At 46.9% G+C, this 22,083-nt stretch overlaps 1 protein-coding gene across 3 annotated transcripts in view; it reads right to left on the bottom strand.

Moving 5' to 3' along the window:
* Positions 1–593: 593 nt before the first annotated feature.
* LOC143764541 (tyrosinase-like) overlaps positions 594–22,083 on the bottom strand; it is a 36,430-nt gene continuing 14,940 nt past the window's right edge. For 2 of the 3 annotated variants that reach the window (XM_077250318.1, XM_077250408.1), the window contains exons 3-5: positions 14,335–14,548; positions 3,947–4,088; positions 594–2,737 (exon numbers count right to left, since the gene is read on the bottom strand). In XM_077250318.1, coding sequence (XP_077106433.1) covers positions 2,557–2,737; positions 3,947–4,088; positions 14,335–14,548 — 537 coding nt within the window. In that variant the 3' untranslated portion in view covers positions 594–2,556. The remainder of the gene's footprint in view (positions 2,738–3,946; positions 4,089–14,334; positions 14,549–22,083) is intronic. The other variant, XM_077250236.1, reaches the window with a different exon arrangement.

Genomic DNA, 22,083 nt, shown 5'->3' on the forward strand with positions numbered 1-22,083 from the left:
ATTCTTATATGTCGGGGCAGTATTATAGTAGCTATATTCTTATACATCGGGGCAGTATTATAGTTGATTGTACATAGGAGCAGTATTATGAGTTATAGTCTTGTCTTTAGGAGCCATATTATATTCCTATCCCCTAAGCCCTTATAGTGATGTAATATTTAATTCGTCCTGCACAGATTGCAGGTGATATTAGTTCAGGACTCGGTATAACATGAAGACATTAGAATGAAAAATGTATTTAATATAAAACTTGCTATGCAGATAGACATTGCAGTTAGCTGAGAACTAAACCTTTGTTACATTTGTTTTATTGGTAGTTTTAGATTTGTATTTGCACCATTATGACTTCTGTATGAACAGATTTATAACAGAGACATTTATGGACAGGTCACAATCTCACTAAACTTTGACCTTTCCCATTTATGTTTACCTTAGGAGTCTCTAATATGAAGGACACAAACTAACAAGGATCAATTAATAAATTACTCGTTGCTTTACTTGTTGGTGTAATTGCATCCATAGTGTGTTCTAGAGCATTTCAGGAGCAGAGTCGTCTGTCGGGTGGAGGGAGACAGTGACCAGTCCATTATTTGTCATGAACCGATGAAGACCGGTAGGACGTCACAGCGCAGGGTTTCTCCAGCAGCACAAAGTATTCCAGCAGACGAATGTACTGATATTGTGTGACAGCATTCACATTACACATCTTTAATTTTTTTTTAATATATTTTCTTTATTGGTGTTTTATTTACAGCACAATCCTTATAGCAAGATACCGTTTATTATAATTTACTTTAAATAATTGCATTAGTCCATTAATGACCAGATAAAGCTGTACACGAACCTGACAACACCGTGCCATGTGACTACCATTGAGAATTGTTACTTTGTTTGGGTTAGTTAGCCTAGGACTATAGGGCAGAATTAGTGAATGGATTATGCATACAAAGTTGGTAATGTGAATATATTGTTGATCAGGGTGCTCTGAGATATGAGCAATTGCAGACTCAATCAACATGAGCACCCCCTGCTTGTTCTGATTCTTCCTAATGAACCCACAATTATAGGTTTGTTAAATATGCTTATTTTGCACATTTATTTAATCAAGACTATTCACCAGGTGCATTACTCTTAAAGAAAAATGTCATGATATTCTCATGAAAAAGGTAGTGGTTTATTGAATTGTCCACAGAATAACCACATTGCAGTAAGACATAAAAATAGACGAAACAGTTACGAACAGATTGTCCATGTGTAGATATCAGCATTTGATACTCATCTTTCCCAAAGTTTGAATGGTAAAAGTCGTCTGTCTGTGTGAAGTCTGAAGGTTATCATGGCTGCCAGCTAACAGCTGGTCTTTCCTTGTCAAACATCCAAGGAGAATGAAGGTGAAGACGGGAGATGGCAGTCCCATGTGACAAAAGACCCCCACCCTCCTAAGAGCTGTGTTTATATATGTGTCCTCAGATCACGTGTTGCCCTTTATATGGAGTTGACTTATACTCTGAGATACATACACAAAAATAGTACTTTGGTAATGTCAGCAAGAAGCGATGTGCTTGGTGCTGAATTGAGATTAAGAATCATTCAATTAATTAATATTTAACAAGGTTTGGCGGATTGGATGCGTGTTTGATGCCTTTTTCCATTTCTTGAAGAAGGGACAATTATCTTTGTCAACGGCTCTTTCCCTTTCTTTAAGCAAAATCTCCAACAGGGTCCCACCTAGTTTTGATAGTATTGGTCTTCCCATATGGATCAAAGGCATCTCTAGGATCCAGGACCAGGCAGCGACTGCAACCCTTGCACCCCCTTTTTACACCCCCTGAATTTCACGTCCCTCTTCGGAGGAGTGATGGAACCATGGTCACATAGGGCACGCATTCTCCATAGCAGGGGCCAGAGACAATGTAACCATAGATAATTAGAATACATAGAGCCACAATGAAGATGATCATAGTGAGCGGAGAGGAGCGCTCCTCTATTATTTTTGGTAATGACAACCATTAATACTGCACAACCCTCCATGCACTTAATTCAAATGAGAAGGTAATGTCCATTATCAAAGCCATCTGTGAGCCAGTGGTAAGTGGCTCTAATAGGGCAGCTCGGCCTCATTAACCCTGGTGCATTCTTGTTATTTCAGAGATCTAGGCAACAACTAGAACTCTCATCAGACTGGGGGGGGGGATTTTGATGCAAGAGGACAACTTTTGGCATTGTAAACAGAAAATCAAGCGTTCGGCACATAACAGTGCACATAGAATGTGGTGTTCATGCTGGATACATTTTATTTATAATTATTGTTATATGATATTTACTAACAGTGACATTGCTCTTAAGTTCTTGATTTCTGGCTTTCCCAGGATCAGAATGTAAATTAATCTACAGATGAAAGAAGGATATGGGAACATTTGCAAGAAAACTGCAACAAGCTAAGGACTTGACTGATCTGAACTGTTAATCATCAGGAGCGCACCGCCCCCCACAAGAAGGAAGAAGCGAGGCGGAGAAGCAGTGTGCTCCTGAAGATTGATCTTCATGGGAAATCTTTCACATCCCTTGGTACTTGGAGAATTTATATCCCAGTATAGATGAGCTGATGAGAAAATCCTTGTTCCTGTAACAGGGAAAGTAGGGGGTGGAGCATTCATTGGGACCTTGTCCAAGGTGATCATTGTCGGGGTAGTGGTCGGGGGTCCCATTATACCTTTGCAGCCATTCTTCAAATATCCTGCAAGACAATTTTATTCAATTGATACAAATTTTATATGTGTGCGACCATTTCCCCTTAAGTGGCTCCTCAGTATCCTCACTACCTCTGCTTACTGTCCTTAGCTTAGTCCTGAATATCCCTGGCTTTGTCCTGATAGCCCACTTGCATTTTCTTACAGTGGGTAGGTGTAATTTCCAAGATAGGAGAAAAGATTTCTGCCGCTGCTGAGTTTAGCATTGACTGCAATTCTAATGAACTGTAACATTGGAACGAACTACAGCTGTGATAGCAGGACTAGTCACCAAAAATGGATTTTTTTTCTTTGCATCTACAATAGCCAAACAAATAGTGAACATTAAGGCTGCCTATGCAGCATCAATAGTAAAAGACAGAATGTTAAAAATAATAAAAAAATAAAAAATATTGTTATTCTCACCTTCAGACGGCCCCCGATCTCCTCAGCGGCGCTCCCAGTATGTTCCATTCCCAGGGATGCTTTGCGCGAAGGACCTTTGTGACGTCACGGTTGCGTGACCGAGACATCATCCCAGGTCCTTCGCGCAATGCATCCCTGGGAACGGAAGCCGCCGCGTGCACCGCTGAGAGGCGGGAGGACTCTGGGGGCCATCAGAAGGTAAGTATATCACTATTTTTTATTTTAATTCTATTTTTTTACAGGGATAGTGTACCCAGGACCTGGAGGAGAGTCTCCTCTCCTCCAGACCTGGGTACCCTCCGCACATGAAGCGCTCACTTTACATATGGTGGGCGTACCCACATGCGTAAAGTGAGCATTTCAATGCAATCCTATGGCGGCGGAATCGCCGCGATTCTGCAGAAATAATGAACATGCTGCGGATTTTACCACTATGCGATTCCACAGCGGGAAAATCCGCAGCATGGGCACAGCAACTGCGGAATCCCATAGAATTGCATGGGAATGCGGTTTTTAAGCGTTTTCATGCGTTTCCGCTGCGGCAAAAAACGCGGCAGAAACGCATAAAAAATGCAACGTGGGCACACAGCCTTACAGTATCCAAAAATGTAAGATGTTATCTCGTGAAAATAAATCATTGTTTTAATCCCCATCGCTGTATCTGATTCTGGGAAACCTGGGTGACAGCTGATATGTCTCGCCCAAAACAAGCTTTCAGTAGGATTTTTTTTCATTTCTTTGCGTCATAATTTAATAATTATCAATAGAATCTATAACAATAGAGAACTTACTTGTCAACAAAGCAGTGATGCAGCATGAAGATGGGGTCATTGCTGGAGATGGGGACTTGAGACATGGTTCCCCCCAGATAAACGTGAACCAAGTTGTGCATACTACGCCCCAGTGTGGTCCCATCTGAGGGTCTCAGGAAACCTAAAAAACAGATCAAACACAGAATCAGAAATGACATGTGATATCATTGGGCTAGAATGTGATGCAGAGTGCAGACCAGTGACTGAGCCATGGCTGCAGGGAAAGCCGTCACACATGGGCCCTATGGGTCAAGGTTGCCCTTGGCGGATCAGGTCTGCAAAAAAGTATCCAGGACCTTAAGGGTATGTGCACACGTTGCAGATTTGCCTGCGGATTTTTCTGCACTAAATCCGCAGCTCTTGGCAGAAAACGCAGGTGCATTTTTGATGCATTTTTTATGTGTTTTTGAAAGCTAAATAAAGATGTATTATTGAGCAAAAAAAAAATAAAAAATTGTGATGTAATTTCTAGTGTTGAGCATTCCGATACCGCAAGTATCGGGTATCGGCCGATATTTGCTGTATCGGAATTCCGATACCGAGATCCGATACTTTTGTGGTATCGGGAATCGGTATCGGGATCGATATTAATGTGTAAAATAAAGAATAAAAATAAAAAATATTGATATACTCACCCTCTGACGCGCCCTGGTTGTAACCGCCAGCCTCCGTTCATAAGAATGAGCGCTTGAAAGTCCTTAGATGACGTCGCAGCCTGTGATTGGTCGCGGAGCGGTCACGTGATATGGGATCCATGTTAATGTGTAAAATAAAGAATTAAAATAAAAAATATTGATATACTCACCCGTCCGGAGGCCCCTGGACATCACCGCTGGTAACCGGCAGCCTTCTTTGCTTAAAATTAGCGCGTTCAGGGCCTTCCATTACGTCACGGCTTCTGATTGGTCGCGTGCCGCTCATGTGACCGCCACGCGACCAATCACAAGCCATGACGTAATTCTCAGGTCCAAAATTCCTAATTCTAGGAATTTAGGACCTGAGAATTACATCACGGCTTGTGATTGGTCGCGTGGCGGTCACATGGGCGGCCGCGACCAATCACAAGCCGCAATATCATCTAAGGCCCTGAACGCGCTCATTCTTAGGAAGGAAGGCTGCCGGAAAGAAGCCGAGGGTGAGTATATTCCTATTAGGTATATACTCACCCTCGGACGCGCCCTGCTTCTTTCCGGCAGCCTTCCTTCTTAAGAATGAGCGCGTGAAGGGCCTTAGATGACGTCACGGCTTGTGATTGGTTGCGGCCGCCCATGTGACCGCTCACGCGACCAATCACAAGCCGTGACGTAATTCTCAGGTCCTAAATTCCTAGAATGAGGAATTTAGGACCTGAGAATTACGTCACGGCTTGTGATTGGTCGCGTGGCGGTCACATGAGCGGCACACGACCAATCAGAAGCCGTGACGTCATGGAAGGCCGTAAACGCGCTCATTTTAAGCAAAGAAGGCTGCCGGTTACCAGCGGAGATGTCCAGGGGCCTCCGGAGAGGTGAGTATATCAATATTTTTTATTTTAATTCTTTATTTTACACTTAAATGTGATTTCCGATATCGCAAACATATCGGAACTCGGTATCGGAATTCCGATACCAGATTCAGAAGATCGCCGACCTCATGGCCGACCCCACACAGGGGTCGGGTCGGGTTTCATGAAACCCGACTTTGCCAAAAGTCGGCGACTTCTGAAAATGGCCGACCCGTTTCGCTCAACCCTAGTGATCACGCTTCAAAAGTTTGGCAATTTCAAGACTGCTGCATCCCTCTGCCAGACATCTCACAATTTTGGACTTTTCAGAGCCCGTCAAATCTCTCTTCTGACCCATTTTGCCAAAGGAAAGGAAGTTGTCTAATAATTAAGCACACCTTATATAGGGTTTTGATGTCATTAGACAACACCCCTCCTCATTATAGAGATGCACATCACCTGATTTACTTAATTTGTAGTTGGCTCTCAAGCCTGAACAGCTTGGAGTAGGACAACATGTATAAAAAGTATCATGTGATCCAAAAACAACTTGCCTAATAATTCTGCACGCAGTGTATGTATAGATATATCTATAAATATATCTATAGATAGATATAGCTATAGTTATATCTATAGATATATCTCTAGATATATCCATAGATATCCATCTATAGATATACAGATTTATCCATAGATATATGCTAGCAAGGCCGATGTTGATTAATGAACATGTTTAATTAAAAAGGAAAAAAAGGTGTGGGCTCCCGTACAATTTTCTGCACCAGAGGGGGAAAGCCGACGGCCGGGGGCCAATATCTGTGGCCTGGGAAGGGGGTAATACCCATGGCCCCTTCCCAAGCTATGAATATCAGCCCGCAGCTGTCTGCGTAGCCTTTACTGGCTATTAAAATAGGGGGGCCCCCAAAAAAATGACGTGGGGTCCCCCTATATTTTATAGCCAGAAAGGCTATGCAGACAGCTGTGGGCTGATATTCATAGCCTAGAGAGGGGCCATGGATATTTGCCCCCCTGTCATGATTCTCAATGGCGAGAGAACATAGCCCAGCATATATGAGAACTAGCTCTTGGAAGATGGAAACTATACTGACCATGAACTAAACCTGCCGCACAACTAGAAGTGGCCGGGTAGCATGCCTACGTTTTTTAACCCTAGATGCCCAGCACCAGCCGGAGAACTACCTAATCCTAGCAGAGGAAAAGACAGTCCTGGCTCACCTCTAGAGAAATTTTCCCAAAAGGCAGACAGAGGCCCCCACATATATTGGCGGTGATTTAAGATGAAATGACAAACGTAGTATGAAAATAGGTTTAGCAAAATCGAGGTCCGCTTTCTAGATAGCAGGAAGACAGAAAGGACACTTTCATGGTCAGCAGAAAACCCTATCAAAACACCATCCAGAAATTCCTTTAAGACTCTAGCATTAACTCATAACACCAGAGTGGCAATTTCCGATCACAAGAGCTTTCCAGACACAGTAACGAAACAGCAGCTGTGAACAGGAACAAAATGCAAAAACACACAAGGACAAAAGTCCAACTTAGCTGGGAGTTGTCTAGTAGCAGGAACAAGCACAGAAGGCTTCTGATTACATTGTTGACCGGCAAGAAACTGACAGAGGAGCAAGGTTATATAGCGACTCCCACATCCTGATAGGAGCAGGTGAACAGAGGGGATGATGCACACAAGTTCAATTCCACAAGTGGCCACCGGGGGAGCCCAGAATCCAATTTCACAACAGTACCCCCCCCTCAAGGAGGGGGCACCGAACCCTCACCAGAACCACCAGGGCGATCAGGATGAGCCCTATGAAAGGCACGGACAAGATCGGAGGCATGAACATCAGAGGCAGTGACCCAAGAATTATCCTCCTGACCGTATCCCTTCCATTTGACCAGATACTGGAGTCTCCGTCTGGAAACACGAGAGTCTAAGATCTTTTCCACAACGTACTCCAACTCACCCTCAACCAACACCGGAGCAGGAGGCTCAACGGAAGGCACAACCGGTACCTCATACCTGCGCAACAATGACCGATGAAAAACATTATGAATCGAAAAGGATGCAGGGAGGTCCAAACGGAAGGACACAGGGTTAAGAATCTCCAATATCTTGTACGGGCCGATGAACCGAGGCTTAAACTTAGGAGAAGAAACCCTCATAGGGACAAAACGAGAAGACAACCACACCAAGTCCCCAACACAAAGCCGAGGACCAACACGACGACGGTGGTTGGCAAAAAGCTGAGTCTTCTCCTGGGACAACTTCAAATTGTCCACCACCTGCCCCCAAATCTGATGCAACCTCTCCACCACAGCATCCACTCCAGGACAGTCCGAAGATTCCACTTGACCGGAGGAAAATCGAGGATGAAACCCCAAATTACAGAAAAACGGGGACACCAAGGTGGCAGAGCTGGCCCGATTATTGAGGGCGAACTCCGCCAAAGGCAAAAAAGCAACCCAATCATCCTGATCCGCAGACACAAAACACCTCAAATATGTCTCCAAGGTCTGATTAGTCCGCTCGGTCTGGCCATTAGTCTGAGGATGGAAAGCAGACGAAAAAGACAAATCTATGCCCATCCTAGCACAGAATGCCCGCCAAAATCTAGACACGAATTGAGTCCCTCTGTCAGAAACGATATTCTCAGGAATACCATGCAAACGAACAACATTTTGAAAAAACAGAGGAACCAACTCGGAAGAAGAAGGCAACTTAGGCAAGGGAACCAGATGGACCATCTTAGAGAAACGGTCACACACCACCCAGATGACAGACATCTTCTGAGAAACAGGCAGATCCGAAATAAAATCCATCGAGATGTGCGTCCAAGGCCTCTTCGGGATAGGCAAGGGCAACAACAATCCACTAGCCCGAGAACAACAAGGCTTGGCCCGAGCACAAACGTCACAAGACTGCACAAAGCCTCGCACATCTCGTGACAGGGAAGGCCACCAGAAGGACCTTGCCACCAAATCCCTGGTACCAAAGATTCCAGGATGACCTGCCAACGCAGAAGAATGAACCTCAGAGATGACTCTACTGGTCCAATCATCAGGAACAAACAGTCTACCAGGTGGGCAACGAACAGGTCTATCCGCCTGAAACTCCTGCAAGGCCCGCCGCAGGTCTGGAGAAACGGCAGACAATATCACTCCATCTTTAAGGATACCTGTGGGCTCAGAATTACCAGGGGAGTCAGGCTCAAAACTCCTAGAAAGGGCATCCGCCTTAACATTCTTAGAACCCGGTAGGTACGACACCACAAAATTAAACCGAGAGAAAAACAACGACCAGCGCGCCTGTCTAGGATTCAGGCGCCTGGCAGACTCAAGGTAAATTAAATTTTTGTGGTCAGTCAATACCACCACCTGATGTCTGGCCCCCTCAAGCCAGTGACGCCACTCCTCAAAAGCCCACTTCATGGCCAAAAGCTCCCGATTCCCAATATCATAATTCCGCTCGGCGGGCGAAAATTTACGGGAAAAAAAAGCACAAGGTCTCATCACGGAGCAGTCGGAACTTCTCTGCGACAACACCGCCCCAGCTCCGATTTCAGAAGCGTCGACCTCAACCTGAAAAGGAAGAGCAACATCAGGCTGACGCAACACTGGGGCGGAAGAAAAGCGGCGCTTGAGCTCCCGAAAGGCCTCCACAGCATCAGGGGACCAATCAGCAACATCAGCACCCTTCTTAGTCAAATCAGTCAATGGTTTTACAACATCAGAAAAACTAGCAATAAATCGACGATAAAAGTTAGCAAAGCCCAAAAATTTCTGAAGACTCTTAAGAGAAGAGGGTTGCGTCCAATCACCAATAGCCTGAACCTTGACAGGATCCATCTCGATGGAAGAGGGGGAAAAAATGTATCCCAAGAAAGAAATCTTTTGAACCCCAAAAACACACTTAGAACCCTTCACACACAAGGAATTAGACCGCAAAACCTGAAAAACCCTCCTGACCTGCTGGACATGAGAGTCCCAGTCATCCGAAAAAATCAGAATATCATCCAGATACACAATCATAAATTTATCCAAATAATCGCGGAAAATGTCATGCATAAAGGACTGGAAGACTGAAGGGGCATTTGAAAGACCAAAAGGCATCACCAAATACTCAAAATGGCCCTCGGGCGTATTAAATGCGGTTTTCCACTCATCCCCCTGCTTGATTCGCACCAAATTATACGCCCCACGGAGATCAATCTTAGAGAACCACTTGGCCCCCTTTATACGAGCAAACAAATCAGTAAGCAGTGGTAACGGATATTGATATTTAACCGTGATTTTATTCAAAAGTCGATAATCAATACACGGCCTCAAAGAGCCGTCTTTCTTAGACACAAAGAAAAAACCGGCTCCTAAGGGAGATGACGAAGGACGAATATGTCCCTTTTCCAAGGACTCCTTTATATATTCTCGCATAGCAGCGTGTTCAGGCACAGACAGATTAAATAAACGACCCTTAGGGTATTTACTACCCGGAATCAAGTCTATGGCACAATCGCACTCCCGGTGCGGAGGTAGTGAACCAACCTTGGGTTCTTCAAAAACTTCACGAAAGTCAGACAAGAATTCAGGAATCTCAGAGGGAATAGATGATGAAATGGAAACCAAAGGTACGTCCCCATGAGTTCCTTTACATCCCCAGCTTAACACAGACATAGCTCTCCAGTCGAGGACTGGGTTATGAGATTGCAGCCATGGCAATCCCAGCACCAAAACATCATGTAGATTATACAGCACCAGAAAGCGAATAACCTCCTGGTGATCCGGATTAACACGCATAGTCACTTGTGTCCAGTATTGTGGTTTATTACTAGCCAATGGGGTGGAGTCAATCCCTTTCAGAGGTATCGGAGCCTCCAGTGGCTCCAAATCATACCCACAGCGTTTGGCAAAGGACCAATCCATAAGACTCAAAGCAGCGCCAGAGTCGACATAGGCGTCCGCGGTAATAGATGACAAAGAACAAATCAGGGTCACAGATAGAATAAACTTAGACTGTAAAATGCTAATTGAAACAGACTTGTCAGGCTTCTTAGTACGCTTAAAGCATGCTGATATAACATGAGTTGAATCACCACAATAGAAGCACAACCCATTTTTTCGTCTAAAATTCTGCCGCTCGCTTCTGGACAGAATTCTATCACATTGCATATTTTCTGGCGTTTTCTCAGTAGACACCGCCAAATGGTGCACAGGTTTGCGCTCCCGCAGACGCCTATCGATCTGAATAGCCATCGTCATGGACTCATTCAGACTCGCAGGCACAGGGAACCCCACCATAACATCCTTAATGGCATCAGAGAGACCTTCTCTGAAAATCGCCGCCAGGGCGCACTCATTCCACTGAGTAAGCACAGACCATTTGCGGAATTTTTGGCAGTATATTTCAGCTTCATCTTGCCCCTGAGACAAGGACATCAAGGCCTTTTCCGCCTGAAGCTCTAAATGAGGTTCCTCATAAAGCAACCCCAAGGCCAGAAAAAACGCATCCACATTGAGCAACGCAGGATCCCCTGGTGCCAATGCAAAAGCCCAGTCTTGAGGGTCGCCCCGGAGCAAGGAAATTACAATCCTGACCTGCTGTGCAGGGTCTCCGGCAGAGCGAGACTTCAGGGACAAAAACAATTTGCAATTATTTTTAAAATTTTGAAAGTGAGATCTATTCCCCGAGAAGAATTCAGGCAAAGGAATTCTAGGCTCAGACATAGGTGCATGAACAACAAAATCTTGCAAATTTTGTACCTTTGTGGCGAGATTATTCAAACCTGTAGCTACACTCTGAAGATCCATTTGAAACAGGTGAACACAGAGCCATTCAAGGATTAGAAGGAGAGAAAGAGAGGAAGGCTGCAGTATAGGCAGACTAGCAAGTGATTCAATTAAGAGCACACTCAGAACTAGAGGAAAAAAAAAAAAAAAAAAATTGTAGCAGACTTCTTTTTTCTCTCCTTTCTCAGCCAGTAATTTAACCCTTTTTTGGGCCGGTCAAACTGTCATGATTCTCAATGGCGAGAGAACATAGCCCAGCATATATGAGAACTAGCTCTTGGAAGATGGAAACTATACTGACCATGAACTAAACCTGCCGCACAACTAGAAGTGGCCGGGTAGCATGCCTACGTTTTTTAACCCTAGATGCCCAGCGCCAGCCGGAGAACTACCTAATCCTAGCAGAGGAAAAGACAGTCCTGGCTCACCTCTAGAGAAATTTTCCCAAAAGGCAGACAGAGGCCCCCACATATATTGGCGGTGATTTAAGATGAAATGACAAACGTAGTATGAAAATAGGTTTAGCAAAATCGAGGTCCTCTTTCTAGATAGCAGGAAGACAGAAAGGACACTTTCATGGTCAGCAGAAAACCCTATCAAAACACCATCCAGAAATTCCTTTAAGACTCTAGCATTAACTCATAACACCAGAGTGGCAATTTCCGATCACAAGAGCTTTCCAGACACAGTAACGAAACAGCAGCTGTGAACAGGAACAAAATGCAAAAACACACAAGGACAAAAGTCCAACTTAGCTGGGAGTTGTCTAGTAGCAGGAACAAGCACAGAAGGCTTCTGATTACATTGTTGACCGGCAAGAAACTGACAGAGGAGCAAGGTTATATAGCGACTCCCACATCCTGATAGGAGCAGGTGAACAGAGGGGATGATGCACACAAGTTCAATTCCACAAGTGGCCACCGGGGGAGCCCAGAATCCAATTTCACAACACCCCCCCCCCCCCCCCCGGCTACAAATACCAGCCCCCAGCCGCCCCAGAAATGGCGCAGATGAAAGTGCCAGAAAGATGCGCCAATTCTGGCACTTAGCCCCTCTCTTCCCACTCCCAAGTAGCAGTGTGATATGGGGTAATAAGGGGTTAATGTCACCTTGCAAATGTAAGGTGACATTAAGCCCGGTTAATAATGGAGAGGCGTCAATAAGACGCCTATCCATTATTAATCCTATAGTAGTGAAAGAGTTAAATAAAAGAAAAGACACAGCCAGAAAAAAGTATTTTAATATTCTTAATTTCACCATACTTACCATTCTCGATCGCCTGCAAAAAATTAAAAATAACAAACCAATCGTATACTCCCTTTCCGCCGTAGTCCAATTAATAATGAGTGTCCCACGATGATCTCCCCTATAGATCAGTGACATCGGGTGATGTCACCGCTCTATAGGCCTCCAGTGATACACTGACAGGGGACCATGGCTCCTGCAGTGCATCACTGGAGAGGTTACCTGAGTTCATTGATCTCACTTTATGGCAAAGCTGTGTGGAAATTTTCCCACACAGCAGTGCCACAAGTGAGAGTAGGGACTATTTCTCACAGAGGCGGAGGGATACAGTGCGGAGGGATATCTACCATCATTGTATCCTGGAGCCCCTGGAGAGCGGTCATATCAGCTGATGTGGCTGCTCTCCATGGGAGATCGTCATGGGACACTCGTATTAATTGGATATCTGCGGACACAGGGAGTATATTGTTTGTTTATTGTTTTAATATTTTTTAGAGGAGATCGATGGCTTTGGGGATCAAGGTGATAGCGAGTGTGTACTCTATGTTGTATGTACTGTATGTCTATATGTATGTGTTGTATGTACTGTTGTATGTTGTATGTACTGTATGTCATATGTTGTATGTACTGTTGTATGTTGTATGTGCTATATGTTGTATGTACTGTTGTATGCATGTACTGTATGTCATATGTTGTATGTACTGTTGTATGCTGTATGTGCTATATGTTGTATGTTCTGTTGTATGTTGTATGTACAGTATGTACTGTATGTTGTATGTACTGTTGTATGTTCTGTATGTCATATGTTGCATGTTGTATGTACTTGTTATATGTTGTATGTACTGTATGTGTTTTTTGTTTTTTTTTACATTCAACACATTAGCCGGGTGATGGGACTACTACTGTACCATCATTGGCTAATGTGTCAGTCACTGTCACTGTAGCAGGCATAGCCCGATGGGACTTGTAGTCCCATCGGACGATGCCTGCACGCGCACACACACACACCCATAGACCCCCCTCACAGCCCCGCACAGACCACTGACAGCCCTGGCAGCCCCGCACAGACCCCCGGCAGCCCCGCACAGACCCCCGACAGCCCCGCACAGACCCCCGACAGCCCGCACAAGCCCCCGAGAGCCCGCACAGACCCCAGGCAGCCCCGCACAGACCCCCGACAGCCCTGCACAGACCCCTGACAGCCCCGCACACGCACCAGCAGACCCACTGACAGCCCGCAGACCCCGCTCGCACACACATACACGCACACAGTCATCGCCCACACTCCGCCCACACACTTCCCTCCTCCCGATCTGTAGCGTTTCATCCGCAGCTAAACCGCAGCTCTTTTTTACATCTGCGGTTTTGCTGTGGATGTGCCCGACTCAATGCAAGTCAATGGTGCAGAAACGCTGCAGATCCGCACAAAGAATTGACATGCTGCGGAAAAAACAACGCTGCGTTTCTGAGTGTTTTGTTCCGCAGCATGTGCACAGCTGATTGGGTTTGCCATAGGTTTACATGGTACTGTAAACCACATGGGAAACTGCTGCAGATTCGCAGCGTCAAAAACGCTGTGGATCCGCGGTAAAATCTGCAACGTGTGAACATGGCCTAAACCACAATTCCTCACTTTCATTGTGCTTACAGTGGAGCAGGACGCTCAGCTCAAAGCTGCTGTTTATAGTGTGCTATAGAGATCTTGAAGTTATTCCTGCAGCAGTGTTGTGCAGGATGAAAAGCAAACAGCACAATAAATCTCAGCTTACAGAACACTTTATATCTCCAGATTCCTAACCGCATATACTGTATTAGCGACTGCTATCAGACGGTCACCTACCTTCTAAAGCATTCCGGAAGCTCCTCATGGAGTTTATGTTGTATGGGTCTGTATCAAAGTCTTTCCATTTGAGGGTGTCCTCTACATCCTGGAAGGAGGGGAAACTCCTGGCGCTGGGATCGGAGCCCGGCTTTCTGTGGATTTTTTCCATCTGGCATTCGTCACCCGCAGTTTGGCAATAGGCATCAACGTAATTAAACCCGCTGCAAATAGACTGATGTGGAGGATAGAGTGTTACTACAAAAAGGGGGGGTGTTTAGGTGATTTGTGCTCTGCCTGGAGGGGCTCTTTCCTTTTTTTGCTGTCTATGCTCATGTTGGAGGTTCCCTTTAAAGTGATCCTGTCAACTGTCCATACCGTGTGTGACAACACAGAATTTCTTCTTAATTATGCCAGACATAAAAGGCCAGAATCATAGACTATTGTGTCTGAATTATTGACTCTTCTTATAGGTTAAATTGATATTTGTAAATTGATGAATGGTTGGTATTTACTTCTAAAATCAGCTCCTACAGTTAATTCTACTGTTATCTTTGTTCAGTGACCTTGTGTCCATGTTTTGCAATGATGTTTGCTGATATGTTGATTACACATTTCACCAAGCCATGTAGTTTGTTAACTTGCAAACATTGAAGGATAAACTATGAATAATAAAACAATGCCTGTTAACTCATCACCCCTTCCCCAGTGAATGATAACTTGAAAGATAGTTGTGAACTATGTAAGGAGACTTTGCCTCTGTTACAAATGACTATAGAAGATGTCAGCTTAGGGGATCACGGTCCCATCTGGAAGAACACAGATCTGCTCCATTGACCATAGCTGAACTCTCAGAGACATCTTAAAGAATCCAGATTGGAACAAACCGGTCACCTAGCCACATACCTCACTGCTTTCAGTTAGCTTCCTAAGCTTCTTGTTATCTCCTCTCTGTTGGTGCCTGCCAAAAGCGAGGAGCCACTGGTGGAGGTACTCAGCCCTAAAAGCAGCTCTCATCCTGGTGAGTCAGTGGAAGGGTGAGACTCTGTAACTTTTGCTGAGACTGTTCTATGTGTTATTTGCCTGTTTTGTGGTTCATTAAAGCATTGCCACACTGTTTTACCCTCATCCTGTGTTGTCTGAGTAGTATTACGTGCAGCGCCCCAGAGACCTGGTCGTTGCAGTAACATCGCTCTGCCACTAAGGGGAGTGATGGTACATCTGATGGCACCAAAGGAGTTCACCTGACCAGGTATCACAGGCACCAATACACTTCACCGTCTGGCCTCCAGGGGGAGCTAAGGGTACTATGCATTAGGCCACTCCTCACAATCTGGTAAAACTGGGGGTTGGATAGAAAGTGAGGAGAGAAGCTGACTGGGTTTTACCCAGGCAACACCTAGTGAGAGAAGGGGTTGCTTGAGAATATTCAGGGGGGTCCCTGTCAGGGGTGAGATCCTGACAGAGGCCTAGCGAACAGAACGTTACAGAACCGCGCCTGCACTGATTTGCGGCGGTATCTTAAGAAAGGACAAGAAGCGAGGTTTATTGTGAAGCAGTGAGAAACGAGATCACAGCAAAAAGGAGATAATACCAGTAGGAGTCGTGCCCCGAGATTGGCAACATCCTACTGATGCGCGTCGCCGGTGGCCGGAACGCCGTGGAAGTATTGGGCTCCAAGCATTACTTCAAACAGCGGCAGGACAGTTAATTATAGGTTGGCTGTCTCACCTAAATCATCTAGGCAGACATAGGGGGCAATTGTGGGAGAGGGGCGACACTAGGGTCCCGGAAGAACTCCAGGCCTACCCGTCATACGGGTGCGTCCTAGCCATATCATCTGGGGGACGAAGAAGAACATCAGAATAGAAACGAGAGTTGTGAGGAAGAACATCAGAACAGACACAACAGTTGTGAGGACTATCCCGTGGTGCTCAGCAGGGAAGTACTACAACACACAGGCGCTAGAAGGTAGGCACTGATTTCCACCTGTGAAGGGAACTCTGGATGTGCCTTCGGACCGGCCGGTCTCAGCCAGCCCTGTTAGCAGTGCTCCGGATTGCGGATCCTGAAGCCTACAGTAAAGAGGTAAAGAGACTGCAACCCTGTGTCTTCGTTATTTCCTCGCACCACCACCTTTAATTGGACGCCCCTTAGCAGGGTCACGGACCGCGTCAGGCCACCGTGACAACCCCAAGACCGAGACTGAGAAACCCGGTACCGAGTGCCCCGCGGCCCTGCGTCTGGGGGCGCTCCAAACTTGGCGTCACGAACAGGATCTACTTAAGCCTGAAGAAACAGGTCATGTGTGCCTTGGAACTGTGATTGACTTGTGCCTAAACCGTGATTTATTGAAAGACTGTGCATTGCTGTTACCACCAAGAATTCCCGCCAAAATCGCCGCCATTACAGCGCTAAGAAGTGCGCAGGAGAAGAAGAAGGGCGTGAAGTGGGCGTGAACGAGCTGGAGAGCGTGCAAGACGATGGCCGCCCAGTCTAAATATTACTGCATCCTGAGGACGTGTCCGTCAGCAGCTGGGGTCCGCCTTCTCATCCTCTTTGGAGGGTGGAGACCATGGAGACGGGGCCACCCCCGGAAAAGTGAGCGGGAAGAAGACCCAGAGGAGGGGACAAAGATGGTGACATCCGAAGCACCGCATGGGGATGACCAGACCCAGCCCGAGGCTGCATCACCCGTAGCAGCCCCGGAGTCGCCGTCGCTGCAAGGACTGACCCTCACGGAGCTACCGATGGGGAGACCCAGCTGGCAGCCATCTGAGGAGTGGGTGGCTGCGGCCGAGGCCCGGCGGTTAGCACGCCGCCGGGAGGCCGATGACCGTGTGACCTCCCGGTTGGGCCAGCCGATGGAAATCCGCCTGTCCCCAGTGTCCCCCGCTCTATCCATCCTGACCGCGGCAGACCTCCGGGCCCCACCGGCAGAGCATGAGCAGCAGACGCCGGACCTGAGGATCCTGCCGACGGCGGAGCACCTACGGCGCCTGATGGCAGCCTGGAGGAACAGGCCCCAACCTGCGGCCCTGGTCGACCTGACGGGTGCTGTGGAAGTCCCACCGTCGCCGTGGGGTGTGTTGTGAATTCTGTTGTGGGTTCTGCTCTTAGGCTCCCTCCGGTGGTTATAAGTGGTAGTGCTGCTGTTTGTCCTTCACAACAGTCATCAGCTGCTTCCACTTTGGACGGGGCTATTTAGTCTGGCTTCACCCTTTAGTGAGTGCCAGTTGTCCATTGTTTTCTAGGGATCCACATCTCTGCTTGGTTTCTCCTTCTGGATTGTCCAAATCATCAAAGATAAGTCCTGGCTCTGTTTTTGCAGTCCACATGCGGTGGACTTAATAGTTCTGTGAATTGCTATGTTTTTTCTTGTCCAGCTTTGTCTGTGTTAAGATTTACTCAGCCAAGTTGGAAGCTCTGGAGTCACAGAGTTACCCTCCATGCCTTTAGTTAGGTGTGGAGATTTTTGTATTCTCTGTGGTGGATTTTGTAGTATTTTTTATACTGACCGCACAGTACTCTTTCCTGTCTTTTCTTTCTAGGTAGCGTGGCCTCCTTTGCTAAATTCTGTTTTCAGTCTGCGTTTGTAATTTCCCTCTCCTCTCACAGTCAATATTTGTGGGGGGCTGCCTTTCCTTGGGAATTTTCTCTGAGGCAAGATAGTATTCCTGTTTCTTTCTTTAGGTGTAATTAGTCCTCCGGCCGTGACGAGGTGTCTAGGGAGTGACAGGAACATCCCACGGCTACTTCTAGTTGATGTGTTAAGTTCAGGGTCTGCGGTCAGTATAGAGGCCACCTACTCCAGAGCTCGTCCATGCTGCTCCTAGGCCACCAGTTCATAACAGGGGTGTAGTGGTTTTCTTCAACTCCCGGGAAGGAAGGGGAGTTATCCAGGAGATCGGAGAGCCGCTGCAGGTCCGCGTCGACCGGGGGGAAGTGGAGCTTTGCGGTGGAAAGTATGATGTGGACCGCGACTTAGAACCCGGAGATGCCGTGACCTACACCCGGTGGCAGAGGGAGGTCGGCTGGACGGCCAGGGGCGTTCAGCGGTGCACCACTCTCCAGGTCGCTGCTGGGACTCCAGAGGTTGTACCCACTGCAGAAAATGTGGCAGAACCCTCCGCTGCGGACCCTCAGAATATCCCGACCCATCGTGAGCTTATGGGTCGCGCCCGTTCTCGGCTGAGAAGGGTGGCCCAAAGAGGAGAGCCGCTGTTGCCTGGACGAGGATCGGGCCTTCCCAGGTCACCGAGGGCCACTTGCCAGGTAAGGCCCGGGAGGAGGCCACCTCCTGATCAGTCAGAATGAAGCCTTAAAGTTCTACAAACTGTAAATAGTTCTTTTAATTGTTTGTCTCTTTGTTGCTGCTGAAACCCGACCAGGGTTACTTTTAAAGGGATCCCTTAGTTGACCCGGGATCCCTATTGTTTTACTTCTTTTTGTTTGTTCCTTTTACACCCCCTATTTTTGAAAAGACTGCCGAATCATGGACGGTGAATGGTTCACAAACTGCTTTGTAAATAGTTTGCACCTTATTAAGGGTGCCCCCTACTGGTTTTACAAGAAAAGGGACTCTTTTCGAAGAAACTGTTTCTGGAAACAGCACAGGAGTTCCTGCTGTAGACAGACTTGCAACTTAAGAAGTTGCACTACCTCAAAGAGACTTGGTTCCCTCTTAAAGGGGAAGTTCACTAGTTGCACCTACTGTGTAATGTTGCCTTAAAAGAAAGTGCACAGCAATAATGTTGTATGTGGCAAGTAATGTGTAGTTAGTTAGTTATCGCAAATGTTTAATAATGTTATTAAAAGACTGAGGACAGGAAAGAACTGAAAGCTGAATTTCAGGGAAAAACAAACATGTAGAGGTTAGGGAGTCCTCCTGAAAACCATAGAGAGATGGTTAACCAATCTTGTACTGTGAATTGAGAGCGAGGCAGTAGGCCTGGACAGATAGACAGGAGGTCCTGCATCAGACGAATCAGAGAGTCAATAGGAAAGTGTTGCACTTAGAAAGGAGAAGTGACAAAAAGTTAATTTATATTATAGAGTTTTATAGTAAGCCTTTATAAGCCTTTAGTGGGTTCAGCTTATACGCCCCTAAAGGAGAAGTTAAATTATTGTTCAGAATTTGCACTTAAGTAGAATACCCGGCTGGGTAAGAGAAGTTATTTATAATCTGTTATTTAAAAAATTTAACCATGTTCCTGTTTTGTAACGTTTAAGAATCCTCACCTCCCATAAAGGGAAGCACTGTTAAAAATTGTACTTGTTCAAAGCATTTCAAAAATTTGTATGTCTTTTTCTGATATGTATTGTTGTTTTCTTCCCAGTCCAGGAGTACTGGATTTAACCGGGGGGGGGGGGGGGGGAGTGCAGCGCCCCAGAGACCTGGTCATTGCAGTAACATCGCTCTGCCACTAAGGGGAGTGATGGTACGTCTGATGGCACCAAAGGAGTTCACCTGACCAGGTATCACAGGCACCAATACACTTCACCGTCTGGCCTCCAGGGGGAGCTAAGGGTACTATGCATTAGGCCACTCCTCACAATCTGGTAAAACTGGGGGTTGGATAGAAAGTGAGGAGAGAAGCTGACTGGGTTTTACCCAGGCAACACCTAGTGAGAGAAGGGGTTGCTTGAGAAGATTCAGGGGGGTCCCTGTCAGGGGTGGGATCCTGACAGAGGCCTAGCGAACAGAACGTTACAGAACCGCGCCTGCACTGATTTGTGGCGGTATCTTAAGAAAGGACAAGAAGCGAGGTTTATTGTGAAGCAGTGAGAAACGAGATCACAGCAAAAAGGAGCTAATACCAGTAGGAGTCGTGCCCCGAGATCGGCAACATCCTACTGAGGCGCGTCGCCGGTGGCCGGAACGCTGAAGAAGTATTGGGCTCCAAGCATTACTTCAAACAGCGGCAGGACAGTTAATTATAGGTTGGCTGTCTCACCTAAATCACCTAAGCAGACATAGGGGGCAATTGTGGGAGAGGGGCGACATTAGGGTCCCGGAAGAACTCCAGGCCTACCCGTCATACGGGTGCGTCCTAGCCATATCATCTGGGGGACGGAGAAGAACATCAAAATAGAAACGAGAGTTGTGAGGAAGAACATCAGAACAGACACAACAGTTGTGAGGACTATCCCGTGGTGCTCAGCAGGGAAGTACTACAACACACAGGCGCTAGAAGGTAGGCACTGATTTCCACCTGTGAAGGGAACTCTGGATGTGCCTTCGGACCGGCCGGTCTCAGCCAGCCCTGTTAGCAGTGCTCCGGATTGCGGATCCTGAAGCCTACAGTAAAGAGGTAAAGAGACTGCAACCCTGTGTCTTCGTTATTTCCTCGCACCACGCACCACCACCTTTAATTGGACGCCCCTTAGCAGGGTCACGGACCGGGTCAGGCCACCGTGACAACCCCAAGACCGAGACTGAGAGGCCCGGTACCGAGTGCCCCGCGGCCCTGCGTCTGGGGGCGCTCCATTACGCCCATGGTAAAAGGAGAGCGGTCATTCAGTGGGATGATCCCTGGTCTTGGGCCAGAGGACTAGAGAAGCCGCTGACTCCCGTGTCACACCATGCTATCCATGTTTAAGTAAAGGCATGACCCTGGTATTGTCGAAGTCTCTAGGGAAAGAGGGAGATACATCCCCCTGACACTCTTACAGTCCCTTACCTTTTTCCCCTAGCGCGACCACCCGAACCCATTCTCCCAATTAAGACAGAGACAAAGTTTCTTTGGAATTATGAAGGCCACAGCAGCCTGTTTATTAAACAAAATAACAGTTAACAATTAATGTAAAAGCATACATTTCAAAACTAGGGGAAGTCCTTGGAGCCCAAAAGAATCTGGTGATTTTTTAACCATACCGCGAACATAACTCAGACCATATTTTACTCCCAGCCGTTGTAAGCCTGGCTCGGGAGCACCAAAAACCCCACAAGAGGGTTCACTGTTCGCGGTAAAAACGTGAGATCCGACCACCCCTGCCGGAACTCCCCACCACCAATCACCAGATCCGAAACCTAATAAACTTCAAAACAGAGGAGCCATATACCTATGGACCCCCCAAACCAATTTCAACCAACTCCAAGGACTCCCCCCAACCGCCACAACGAAAGGCCTTTGAATACCTTAAAGGCCCGAGACCCCACCCGACCGAAGAGCTATGGCCTTCTCGATGCCCTCCTGCAACCCGAGAGCCCAAAAATCAATTCCGACAGCATTCAAATGAACGCCGTCCGCCAACCAATACTCCCCCCGTCCTGATTCTAGTTCAAAATGTCTGACCACCGCGCCCCCATTCCTAACCACAAAGGCAGACACCGCCCTGTTCACCTTTATGCGGGCTTTATCAATTTTTTGCAACGACCGCATGTGCTTCCACCGTTTCCGCGGCACAATTTCGGACCAGACAATAGTCAAACCCGAGTACAAAACCCACAGATGCAAACAGTCCTGTTTTATGTCTCTAATCAACTCCCGAAAAGGTCGGACCCCGAGATCGTTACCCCCCACGTGCAGAACCAAAACATCAGGGGCTCTGTCCAGTCTCGCGCTGTTCTGGATCTCCCGCAACACGCGATTCCAGGCCATACCCCGAAAACCGAGCCACCGGATGACTGCAACACTCCGATCAAAGCCCAGTTGCCTGCCCTCCGTCCGAACGTCGGCTCGCAGAGCTCCCCAGTGCACGTACGAGTGTCCAAGAATCCATACCAATAAACCTTGGTGACCTGGAAAACACAATACAAACTTAACA

This window comes from Ranitomeya variabilis, chromosome 1 (genome assembly GCF_051348905.1).
Source record: "Ranitomeya variabilis isolate aRanVar5 chromosome 1, aRanVar5.hap1, whole genome shotgun sequence".
NCBI classification, from domain to species: domain Eukaryota; kingdom Metazoa; phylum Chordata; class Amphibia; order Anura; family Dendrobatidae; genus Ranitomeya; species Ranitomeya variabilis.